General features: G+C 42.0%; 1 protein-coding gene across 1 annotated transcript in view; it reads right to left on the minus strand.

Annotated features, from left to right (window-relative positions):
* Positions 1 to 13580, minus strand: part of CSK (C-terminal Src kinase) — a 163758-nt gene that overhangs the window by 103715 nt on the left and 46463 nt on the right. Inside the window, exon 2 of the mRNA XM_075345604.1 lies at positions 2240 to 2316. Within this exon, the coding sequence (XP_075201719.1) occupies positions 2240 to 2254 (15 nt within the window). The 5' untranslated portion in view covers positions 2255 to 2316. The remainder of the gene's footprint in view (positions 1 to 2239; positions 2317 to 13580) is intronic.

Raw genomic sequence — 13580 nt, forward strand, 5'->3', positions numbered from 1 at the left:
TATGTAAATTGGAGGATTGGGCTGAGAAGTGGCAATTGAAGTTTAATGTAGATAAATGTAAGGTCATGCACTTGGGTAGAGGAAATAACATTTATGATTATGTACTTAATTGTAGAAGACTGGGTAAAACAGACACAGAAAAAGACTTGGGTGTATGGGTGGATGGTAAACTTCACTTTAGTGGACGGTGTCAGGCAGCTGCTGCCAGGGCTAATAAAATAATGGGATGTATTAAAAGAGGTATAAGTGTTCATGAAAAAAATATAGTTCTACCTCTGTACAAGTCACTAGTGCGACCACACTTAGAATACTGTGTACAATTCTGGTCACCGATATATAAGAAGGACATAGCTGAACTGGAGAGGGTGCAGAGATGAGCGACCAAGATTATTAGAGGAATGGGTGGGCTGCAATACGAAGACAGGTTATTAAACTTGGGGTTATTTAGTTTGGAAAAACGAAGGCTTAGGGGGGATCTAATCACAATGTGTAAATATATGAGGGGACAGTACAGAGACCTTTCCAAAGATCTTTTTACACCTAGGCCTGCGACTGGAACACTGGGGCATCCGCTACGTCTTGAGGAAAGAAGGTTTAATCATAATCACAGACGAGGATTCTTTACTGTACGAGCAGTGAGACTATGGAACTCTCTGCCGCATGATGTTGTAATGAGTGATTCACTACTAACATTTAAGCAGAGCCTGGACGCCTTTCTTGAAAAATTTAATATTACCAGTTATGTATATTAGATTTTATGACAGGGTATTGATCCAGGGAACTAGTCTGATTGCCGGATATGGAGTCAGGAAGGAAATTTTTTCCGAATTGGAACTTGTTTGCCACATTGGGGTTTTTTTTGCCTTCCTCTGGATCAACATGTTAGGCTACGGGTTGAACTAGATGGACTTAGAGTCTCCCTTCAACCTTAAAAACTATGATACTATGATAAGATGTATTAATAAAAATTAAATTTTGTTTGTGGGGAAAAGCCCTTTCAAAGGAAATCTGTTAGTAAAATCAAACCTTCTAAACTGTCTATATCAGCATGTAGATAAAAGAAAATTGACTAAATAGATACTTTTGATATCTGGGATGCAATGTCCTATTCCAGAGAAATCCACATTTTTCCTAATATGTTAATGAGCTGTTAAGATCTCTGGGCCGGACATAGATCTGCCTGAAAATCTGTCTCCAGAGTTTATTTTAGGCCCGTTTCACACGTCAGTGAAAAACAGTGACGTTTTTCACTGGCGTGTAAAACACGCACATGTCCCTGCGTGTGCCGAAAATCACGGCACACGTGGGTTGTCTAAGTGCAATCCGGGCTCCGTTCTCCGTGGCCCGTGATTGCACTTAGAGATTCGCTCACCTGCGCCCGCTCCCGCTGTCCATGGTGCTGAATCCTCCCGCGATGCAGCATCCGGCCGGCGGTGACCCCTGCAGGAGCGGCTTCCGGGTCGGCTGTGTCGCGCATAATGAATATGCGCGACAGTAATCAGCCGGCACAGAAGGAGCAGGGAGAACGGGCTGCAGAGGACATCGCTGGACGCCGGGTGAGTTAAAATGTTTTTTATTTTAAAAGTACGTTTTTTTCTGGCACGTGTTTCACGGACCACACCACTGCATGGTCCGTGGAACATCAGTGATGCCAGAAAAAAATGGACATGTCTCCGTGCAGCAATCACGCACACGCGGGTACGCTGCACGGAGACACGTGCAGTGACAAATCACTGACGTGTGAGCAGACCCATTCATTATAATGGGTCTGCGTATGTCAGTGATTCTGGTACGTTTAAAAAAAAGCACAAACGTACCAGAATCACTGACATGTGAAAGGGGCCTTAAATGAAAGGGGGTGTTCCCAGAGCGAGACATGTAGATCAGTAGAGCAGACTGTTCGTCATTACATGTCTCACACAAATAATGCCCACTTTTATTTAAAATAATCTCTGGAGACAAATTCTCAGGCAGATCTATATCTGGCCTATAGATTTTAACAGCTCATTAACATTAAGAAAAATGGGGATTTCTCTGAAATAAAACGAGGGATGGACTTTCTCATTTGCAAGTGCTTCTTTCCTAGGTGAAAAAATGGATAAATAGAGAAGGGCTATAGAATCCAAATCTTAGAATAGGAGTCAGCAGAAATGAAGATAGCTGTGGAATAGAAAACAAAAAAAAACCTCAAACACACACACACACACACACACACACACACACACAAGTCAAGACTTACCTGTACCACAGACATCTTGGGAGAGGTCTTTGTAAAGGAGACTCAGATTGATAGTATTCTGCAGAGAAGAATCAGGCCTAAGAACAAAGTAAGAAAAAAATGAGTTAATTTATAGATGCTGATGGCAACAATAGTTCCAAAATAATAGTGCACGTTTCATTTTTGGGAACCCCAAATAAAAGCATTTTTCTTTTTATTTGTTAAATCACAGTTCACAAGTCTGTCTCTAGTCCATTTAGCTCAAGGCTGAAGAAAAAGATTACTGGCTCATCCATACAATAGTATACACCATATAATTATGTAACAAAAGGTTATAACACAAAATTCTTTCAGACTCCCCAATCTTTTCACACAAATGGTTAAAGCAGATGTCAACAAATCTCAGGACTCTGGTAACTATCAAGCACATTATTACTTAAAGGGGCTGTTTGGCCTTAGAGCGAGTGAAGACTTAGGTCATGTGCCCATGGGAGAAAGTTACTGCGGAATTTGGTGCGGAAAACCTGGGGATTTTCTAGATAAATCTGCGGGTTTACGCAAGTACAGACGCTCCCCATGTTATTCTATGGGATTTGGGGAGTGCTGTATCAATGCTGCGGTATTTGCGGCTGCGGAAAATGCTGCAGATTTCCCACAGCCGCATGTAACTGCATGTCAATTATTTATGCGGAATTATCTGGGGAATTCCTGCCTTTCCACTATGGAGATACAGGGCGGGAATCCCGCAGGTTTACCTTAACAATTCCGCAGAAATACTGCAGCAATGGATAGCTGCGGATTCCAGGGAGTTGCTACGTGAACCTGCGGAAATACCTGCAGATAAGTCCGCAAGTGCGATCTCCTGTCGGCACATGGCCTTCTAGCTAGCGATGAGTGAACTTGGTTTGGTGTTTGTACAAAAGAAAAACTTTAAAAAAAAAAAACCCAAAAAACAGTTTGGGTTCGGTGTTTGGATGCATTATGTATGCGAACCACACGCCCGAGCATCGCTGTGCTCGGGTCTCAGTCCAGTGTGAGCCGCTTGCTGCGTTTGGACAGCTTGCACTGGGGGTAACAAAAGCGTGATCGGATGTGGGGTGTACACAATTTTATTTATTTTTAAATGGTTAAAGCCCACCCACGAAAGTGATCCATTTATGGCTGACTGCATGTGGCTGGAGACCTGAACTGCTCAATTAGTGACTTCCATTGGGGTTCAGATCAAGTCCGGGTCCAAAACCTATCTTTATCTAAAGTCTGGCTGAATCGAACGTCCGCAGGTCCATTAATCCCTACTTATAGCCTATGTATCTGCAGACTTGTGAATCCTCACATCGCACACACTGCACGCTGAGGATTCTCCAGTGCCAGAAGAGGGCAGTTATGTGACCGCAAATATGTGTTTTGTATACTTCCAGTCACATTCCAACAAGACTGTATCTGGCATTGCTCAATACACTTAAGGCCGGATACAGTCTAGATGGCACGTGGCCGCATGTATGCAAATCACATACTGTACTTGCAGTCACACGCCCGTCAGAGTTTACCTACAGATTGATCCTATATTTGCTGGTGAATAGCGTTCCATAACAGGTTTCTTTTAAAACGGTGATCTGGGACTTGATGACTTATCCTTAGGACAGGTTATCAATGTCTGATCGACCACTATACAGTTAACGTAGCTGTGCAGATACAAAATTGAGTAGTTCTGGCCGGCGTTGGCAGCACCAGGAGCAGCTAATCGACGGGGATGTTGAGTGCCGCACCCCCACCAATCATCAATGTTTCAGTCCTACACAACCTCTTTAAGGGTATGTGCATAAAATCAGTTTACAAAAAAAACCCTACGGAAAACGCAACAAGAAGAACGCATGTGTTTTGTCTCAGGCTTTTATTTTATTATTATTTTTTAATTTTTTTTAGTGAAATCAGTGGCTGGAAGGGCTAAAAAACTAAGGACAAAAAAAAGCACAAAATTGAAATGCTGCAGGTTTTTTTTGCAGTTTTTTGTCGCACAAAAACTGCAAACAAAAAAAAGTAGCATGTGCAGAGTATTTCTGAATGGTCATAGATTTTGCTGTGAGAAGGAAAGCCACACAGTTATGGGCAACAAACTGTACATAAAAAAAAAACGCATAGTGCGCACACAGCCTAAGTCAGGGAAGTAAATGGTAATAGCTGCTGTTCTACTTTTTGAGTGCAACGGCTCTAAATTATACCCATTGCAAATGTTTATGGTATAACCAAAGGGTAGTCATAGGATGCTCATGACTAAGGGTGGTTTACACCGGAAACACGTAGATGTGGCATGCGGGCGTCACTACGACGCCATTTCATCTGTTATCAAATGTCATCTGCAACAATGTCATTTGAATAAAGAACCACCTGTTATTGAAGCTAGATTTGTTTAGTTACATAAGCAACCATAGGGTATACCATAAATGTCTGATAGATGTGGAGAGATATCTACCTGTAGAGTGGAGTCTAGTCTTGTACCACACATAAGTGGAAAAATGGCAGAGCTGGGACAACATCTCTAGAGGGGACCTGTCATCAGGTCAAAAGTGGACAGTTATAAAGGAAAAATTACCATCATTATTTCAGGGGAGATTAACATTGGAATGGATAAGTGACTGTATGTGGACTAGTCATCAGCCCAGTGGGCTAAGGGGAAAATCTGCATTTTTATTTTTAGGGCATAGTTGTGGAAAGGAAGGGTACAAAACAAAAAGGAAAACTAACTCAGAGTCCAAGGAAGAGCAGCAAATGAAGGAGGTATCAGTTTCAATAAAAAAAATAAATAAAAATTAAAAGGGTGATCTTTAGAGAACATCTGTCATCAGGACAGAAATGTCCAGGTTTCGCTGTCATCTCTCTGGACCTGTATGGTGGATTTATAGAGAGCATCAATTAGATTACTCAGGGAAGCAAAAACTGAGCACTACTGACCCGATGACAGATCCGCTCCAAAGATGTTGTCCCAGTTCTGCCATTTCTCTACTGACATGTGGTAGAAGACTGGGTTCCATACTAGAGATAGATATGGATCAACATCCATCAGAAATTTATGGTATCCTCTATGGTTATACCATAAACATTTGTGATCGGTATAGTAATAGAGCGATTTACTCGCAAAACGTAGATCATCATAGCAGCAGTTTACTGCCCTGTGTTAAAGGGGTTGTCTGGCACATCAGACATTGATAACGTATCCTATGGATAGGATATCAAAGTTAACTTGGTGGGGGAGCGACGCCCAGAACCTACCCTGATCAAGTGTGCTGTCATGCTAGTGAACGCGCAGAGTCAGAGGATGATCTCACCTCTCTGCCGCCATCGCCGCCCGATTCCTGGATTTCAGCTCAGTGCACATGACCCCGGAATTTCGGTCATGCGCACTACTTCAGTTTGAAGCAGAGACATGTACACCCAGCTTCATAGTGCGCATGACCCAAACTCTGGGGTCATGCGCACTGAGCCGAAATCCAGAGTCAGGTGAGTGAGATCATCCTCTGACATTGTGCATTCATTAGCATGATAGCACACCCACAGGGGCGTACTAACATGCTAATGGGGGCGAATAGCCAGGGGAACTAACGCCCAGGGGACTAGTCCCCGAGCTCATTATCATACGATAAAAGATCTTTAGAAATACTTTTTCTAAAGATCTCATTATCTATGCTAGTGTATACAGGGATGGTAAGGCAGGGATTAGCAATATGCACAGAACTGCTCGTGGCTCTGGGTGCATATTGCACCTGCCAGGTTCCCTTTAAACTATAAATACTCTTTCGTTCCTGGGTCATCAATATCACCAGAAGTACACACGTGGTCAAAATTGTACCCCTTGTTTAATGAGAGACAAACCCACAATAGTCACAGAAATAACAAAAGTCTGACAAAAGTAATAATAAAATATCTATCAAAATAGACAAATGAAAGTCAGACATTGCTGCTTTTCTGCTTCCACAGAATTCTTAAAAAAAATAAACTCATGAACTCGGCCTGGACAGAAATGATGGTTTCCTCCTTAACTTAATATTTTGTTGCACAACCTTTGGAGGCAATCGCTGCAATCAAACGATTCCTGTAACTGTCAATGAGACTCCTGCACCTCTCTACAGGTATTTCGGCCTCTCCTCAAGAGCAAACTGCTCCAGTTGTCACGTGTTAGAAGGTTGCCTTTTCCAGACGGCACGTTTCAGCTCTTTCCAAAGATGCTCAATAGAATTTAGGTCAGGGCTCATATAAGGTCACTTCAGAATAGACCAATGTTTCCCGCTTAGCTAAAAAACACCCAAGAATGGCTGTGTGTTTTGGGTCATTATCCGGTTGCAAAACCCATGACCTGTGCCTGAGACCAAGCTTTCTGACACTGGGCAGCACATTTCTCTCTAGAATTCTTGATAGTCTTGAGTTTTGTCTCTTTGATTTGTCATCAATTTTCCTCCTGCGGCCACGTCCAGCGAGGTTGTCTACAGTCCCGTGGATGTTAAATTTTTGAACAACATATGCAACTGTAGTCACAGGAACATCAAGCTGCTTGGAGATGGTCTTATAACCTTTACCTTTAGCATGCTTGTATATAATTTTCTTTCTACTCTCCTGAGACAACTCTTTCCTTTGCTTCCTCTGGTCCATGTTGAGTGTGGTACACACCATATCACCAAACAGCACAGTGATTATCTGTAGCCCAATGACTGATTACAAGATTTCAGACACCTGTGATGCCAATTAGTGGACACACCTTGATTTAACATGTCCCTTTTGTCACATTATTTTCAGTTACCATCATTTCTGTCCTGCCTATTTGATGATTTTCATTTGTAAAACAATTCTGTGGAAGCATGGTTGAAAAAGCAATGTGACTTTCATTTGTTCTTTTCAAAGATTATTTATTATTCAAGTTATTTCTGTGACCATTGTGGGTTTTTCTCTCATTAAATGAGGGGTACCAACAATTTTGACCACAGGTGTAAAAGTACTGTCCCATAAAAAGGCATGTCCCATAAAGTAAAGTGAAAGAGGTGAAAATATACAGCACAGGTTGAAAGGGATGCTCATACCACCTTCGCAGGAACATGTAGACTTCTTAGCAACAACCACACTACAGGAAGTGGGTTTGCTGCAGTGTGGAAAGTCTGCAGACGCCCACATAGATGGCAGTTAGATGTACAGCTGAGAATACTATAAAATCTATGTATAGTCCGGGTTATAGATCGTGGGCACCTGACTGCAGTAAGCAGGTAAATCACTCTTCGTGACTGCTCAGATAGTCAGACATGATCACAATCTGCACACTATCGCCCTAGTGGAGGGTGATCTTCCACCGGAAAAACTTTTCACTATGCTCATTTTAGATTTAGCATTGTGGATTCTGATTATTAATTGTGCATACAAGAACACATCTGACAATGGTATCCAGAGGCAACAAAACATATCAGAGGACTAAATTGCTGGTTATTTAAAAGGTATTTCCCACTACTAGGATATTAACCCCTTCACAACCGGCAGATTTTGCGCTTTCCGTTTTTTTTTCCGACATTTTTCTTCCGAGACACGTAACTTCTTTATTTTTCAGTTAATATGATCATGTGAGAGCTCGTTTTTTGCGGAACGAGCTGTACTTTTAAATTAAGCCAACAGTTTTACCATGTAGTATACTTGAAAACAGCTAAAAAATTCCAAATGTGGAAAAATTGCAAAAAAAGTGTGATTGTACGATTGTTTTTGAGATATTTTATTGACAGTGTTCACTATATGGTAAAACTGATGTGTCACTGTGATGCCTCAGGTCGGTGCGAGTTCGTAGACAGGAAACATGAAGTTTACTTTTATTTAAGGGGTTAAAAAAAAAAAATCAAACATTTGTCCAAAAAAAGTGGCGTATGTTTTGTGCTATTTTCCACGACCCGTAGTGTTCTATGGCTCAGTGACTGCTTATTTTTTGCGTCTCGAGCTGACGATTTTAAACGGTACCATTTTTGCACAGAGGCTATGTTTTGATCGCCTGTTATTGCATTTTGGGCAAAATTTGTGGCAGCCAAAAAATGTAATTTTGCAGTTTGGAATTTTTTGCCGTTACATTGTTTACCGATCAGATTAATTGATTTATATTTTGATAGATCGGGCGTTTCTGAACGGGGCGATACTAAATGTGTGTATATTATTTTTTTAATCCTTTAATTTGCAATAGGGCAAAAGGGGGGTGATTTAAACTTTTGTTTTTTTATTTTTTTTAATTTTTCAAAACTTTTTTTTTTTTTAAACTTTTTTTATTTTACTAGTCCCCCTAGGGGACTATTGCGATCAGAAGTCTTATCGCTCATTCATTTCTCCCGATCAGAGCATCATCGCTTAGAACGGGAAAAATGATCATCTCCTGTAACAGCCAGTACTCGGCTGTTTGTTTACAGGACCTTAGTCATGTGAGCACAGGAGTCATCACATGACCCTGTGCTACCATGACAACAACCGGATCCACGTGAGCATGTCCCGTGACTTCCAGTATCGGCCTGTAAGTAACGTTTCAGAGAGATTGCGGTTATAATGGCGCTGTCACTTATTGACCGCGCCATTTAAGGGGTTAAAAGGCACGGGCGGATAACGATTCTGCTCGTGCCTAGCAGGCACATGTCAGCTGTATATATCAGCTGAGATGTGGAGCACTGCATCCCATTGACATGATTTTGATAGGAATGTGTACGCTATACGAATAAAATAAAAAGACAGCAGAAAAATAAATCATACATTTTACAGGATTACGGGAAAAATCTCAGATTTCAACTAATACAAAGCATCTAGTCATAAGCAAACGCAATCTACCTTAAATGGGCATTCCCATCTACAAGATCCTATCCCAATATGTAGTAGGCGTACTAATAATATTAGCAAATATCTCGAGTTAGAAATACAGTATAGTTCTTCTGATATAGCCATGTCTTTAACCTCATGTGCAGGGCATTAAAGCAGCTTAGGTATCCATGGTTAGAACTAATCATGTAGTGAAAGCTACTGTGTTCCCCGAAAATAAGTCATTTGTTGTCCCAAAAAATGCGCTAGAGTTTATTTTCAGGGTAGGGTTTACTCTCGGGGAAACACTGGTTGAGGGTAAGTTTGCCCCCCCAAAAAGGCAGCCCCTCCCAGGAAAAACATACTTACCAAACCCTGGACAACTGCTTCGCTCCCAGGTCCTCCTGAGATCCTCAGCGCGCGCTCCCAGCAGGTTTGCTCCACAGCAGTCCTCTGCTGCTTCAGGCTGACACACACAGGGGAACCTGGTACGTAATGCAGTGAAGCATCAATGCATTCCACCGTAGGTCCTCGCACTCCACTGTACTGCGTCCCAGGTTCCCCTGCCGGCCAGAAGCAATATGTATCACCAGATGACGTGTGTGCGTGTGCGCGATCTGTTGTGTGATGGTGTGAGTGATCTGGTATGTGTGTGCCAGCACAGGTCCTCTAAGGGTTCTACTGCAGGTCCTCCCGTTCGGGATCTGGTGAGTATGATTGCGGGGTAGTCCGTTTTCTCTCTTTTGGGGGTGTCTGTTTTCTGTAATGAAGTGTCCTCTTTAAAGAGAACCTGTCAGGTCCAATATGCACCCAGAACCACGAGCAGTTCTGGGTGCATATTGCTAATCCCTGCCTAACAGTCTCTGCATCTGGTAGCATAGATAAAGAGATCTTTAGAAAAAGTATTTTCTAAAGAGCTTTTATCGTTTGCTAATGAGCTTGGGGACTAGTCCCAAGGATGTTGCTTCCCTTGCTTGTCGGCTTCATTAGCATGTTAGTACACCCACAGGGCCGTATCAACATGCTAATGAGGAAGACTAGCAAGGGAAGCAACGCCCAGGGGACTAGTTAAAGCTTATTAGCATATGATAAAAGATCTTTAGAAACACTTTTTCTAGAGGTCTCTATCTATGCTACCAGATGTTGGGATGGTTAGGCAGGGATTAGCAATATGCATCCAAAACTGCTTGTGGTTCTGGGTGCATATTGCAACTGATAGGTTCCCTTTAAACTTTTTTAGCTACATGGACACCGCTATTGAACCGCAACTAGGGCTTATTTTCTGGGTAGGCCTCATATATTTAAGCCTTACTCCAAAAAGGCAGAAAACGGGGCAACACGGTAATTGCTCATGGCCGTAATCATAGATACCAAAACTAAAATGCCCTGCACATGAGTTGAGCCATGGCAATAATCAGGAGAATTATACTACATTTCTAATTGGAGGTATTTGCTAATATTTTTATTATTACACCTACTACTAATATTAGGATCTTGGAGATGGGAATAACCCTCTAACGTCAACCTGTCACAACTAATATCTAATCTGTGGGCAACATGTTATATGCCGAGGAGATCAATATATGTGTTTTGGGGAACATATTCAGTAAAATGAGTCATTTTTTAAGATTCCTGCTTGTACTAAGAACAAAAGTCAAGTAATCCTAAATCAGTGATTGAGATTTCTGTACATACCATTATACAAGACGACACAACCTGATAGGACTACCCACTGGACACCTACGTCCACAGGTAGAGGAAACTACAAGTAATAGAGTACATGTTCTGCACATAATTATAAAATTAACCTCTTCAGCCCCAGAGCGTTTTCAGTTTTGCGGGGGGGGGGGGGGTTTGCTCCTCCTCTTCCGAGAGCCGTAACTTTTTTATTTTTCTGTCAATCTTGCCATATGAGGGCTTGTTTTTTGCAGGACGAGTTGTACTTTTAAATGAAACCATAATTTTTACCATATAGTGTACTGGAAAACAGCAAAAAAATTCCAAGTGTGGAAAAACTGCAAAAAAAAGCGTGATCGCACAATAGTTTTTGGGATATTTTATTCACAGTGTTCACTATATGGTAAAAACTGATGTGTAACTGGGATGCCTGAGGTCGGTGCAAGTTTGCAGACATCAAACATGTATAGGTTTACTTGTATCTAAGGGGTTAAAAAAAATTCACAAGCTTGTCCAATAAAAGTGGCGCACGTTTTGCGCCATTTCCCGAAACCCGTAGCGTTCTCATTTTTTTGGGATCTATGGCTCAGTGACTGCTTACCTTTTGCGTCTCAAGCTGACGTGGTACCATTTTTGCGCAGATGCTACGTTTTGATCGCCTGTTATTGAATTTTGCGCAAAACTTGCGGCGACCAAAAAACGAAATTTTGGAGGTTGGAATTTTTTTGCCACTACGCAGTTTACTGATCAGATTAATTGATTTTACAGTTTGACAGATCGGGCATTTCTGAAAGCGGCGATACCAAATGTGTATATTTTTTATTTTTTTTAACCCTTTAATTTTCAATTGGGCGAAAGGGGGGTGATTTGAACTTATGGTTTTTTTTTTATTTGTTTAAAAAAAAAAAAAAAAAAAAGTTTTATTTTACTAGTCCCCCCTAGGAGGCTATACAGATTAACAATCTGATCGTTCTGCCCTATCTGCTAATCACAGCTTTACAGCTGTAAACAGCAGATATGCTCACTTTCTGCTTCACTCGGCTCCGGGCCGAGTGAAACAGAAAGTGACTCATGTTACCTACAGGCGTCATCACATGACCCTGTGCTACCATGTTAACCACCAGACGTCATGTGATAAGGTACGAAGACTTACGGTGGGGGCGGCGGTAAGTAAAAGTAATGGCCGCGCATATACATCTCGCTGCCAGACTTTGGCAGCGAGATGTAAGGGGTTAAATGTTACGGGTGGAATGCAATTCCACTCGTAACATGCAGACACGTCAGCTGTTGAAAAAAGTGCGTGAGTCGCCGCGACCTGCCCACAGCAGGGTGCGGGGATTACCCTCACACGATCCATGACGGATAGATCAGTCATAGGTCGTGAAGGGGTTAATCTGCTAAGCATTTTCTGCCCAGAGATGGCATTGTATGTTCAACAATGATCGATTTCCTGGTGATGGGATTTTAACTTTTTTTTTTCAGAAAAAAAAAACAAAAACCCAACAACTGTTCAGTCAGCTCAAAATGTTAGAATAAAAATTTTCATATTCTCAACTGTCATGTTGCCCCCAAAAACCCTTTACCTAGGTGTAATATGTCAGTGAATACTTCCTCAGATGATAGGCCACCACTATGCAACTGCAGACCTGAAGGCCTAAGGCTGCTTTCACACTACGTTTTTTTAACATGCGTCATGAACGTTTTTTTTGCTGTAAAAGCGGATCCTGCTTTTACAGCAAGAAAACGCATGCAAACGCATGTGTTATTTTGCAGGATCCTGTAACTTTAAGTTTATGGGTGGGCATTGAAGTCATGTGATCGGGAGTCAGTGGAACTGTACGTGAGGCTGGGAGACTACATCTGACAGCTGCAGAGGCTCGTAACCAAGGTAAACATCGGATAACTTGCTTGGATACCCGATATTTACGTTGGTTACGAGCATCCGCAGGTGCTAGGAGCCGGGCTCCCTGCAAACGTAACCAACGTAAACATCGGGTAACTAAGAGAAGCGCTTTCCTTGGTTACCCGATATTTATCTTGGTTACAAGTGTCCGCAGCTCTCAGGCGGGAGAGAGGGAGAGGGAGGGGGAGAGAGAGACTGATCACCCGAGGCTGGTTTCTGGGCATGCTCAGTAGAGCAAGCAGGATCCTGTCTATCAGCATGTCAGCGTTCACATAAGTTTGCGTGCAGTATAGTCAGGATCCAGCAATTTGCAGTATTTGGACGCAGCTCAAAAACGCCACAAGTAGCGTTTTTGAAAAATGTTAAAAAACTGCAAGTCGCTGGATCCTCCTCAGTATAACTAACGCAAATGCAGGTGAACGCATGTTGACGCGAGTCCATTGCAAATGCATTGAAATGAAAACGCATTTGCACTGGATCCGTTTTTGCGTTAAAAAAAGTAGTGTGAAAGCAGCCTAAGAAGTGTTCGCATTGTCGTCTTGCAAAACTAATGTGCTGTGAAAGTCTGATCGTGAGACAATTCTGCAGAATGTGTGTAACACACTATCTGTACAAATACGCAAGTGCGGTGGAAAGTGTTGGCCAAGAATACAGACAAATAAGCAAAGCAGAGATAAACATCTAGAACTCCTTAAAAATGTCAAAAAACTAAGTTAGAGTCTATAGAACATTCTTGGCACAAATTTAGAGAGAAGAGGACAACTGCTGAAATGTCCTGCAATCCAATGGGATGAAATGGTTTGAAGGACATCACTCATTTCATACACGACATCAATTACTGAACTCGACCACCTCCCCCCTTTGATCAACCCCAGTGAAGACATCTGATACATTAACTAAAAGCATGGATTAATATGTCATGTGGGGTTATTAATATCAGAGGCTGACGACCAAGCAGGGGGGCTCCCGAGAGAACCCTATATACAGAGG

Source organism: Anomaloglossus baeobatrachus, chromosome 4 (assembly GCF_048569485.1).
Source record: "Anomaloglossus baeobatrachus isolate aAnoBae1 chromosome 4, aAnoBae1.hap1, whole genome shotgun sequence".
NCBI classification, from domain to species: Eukaryota; Metazoa; Chordata; class Amphibia; order Anura; family Aromobatidae; genus Anomaloglossus; species Anomaloglossus baeobatrachus.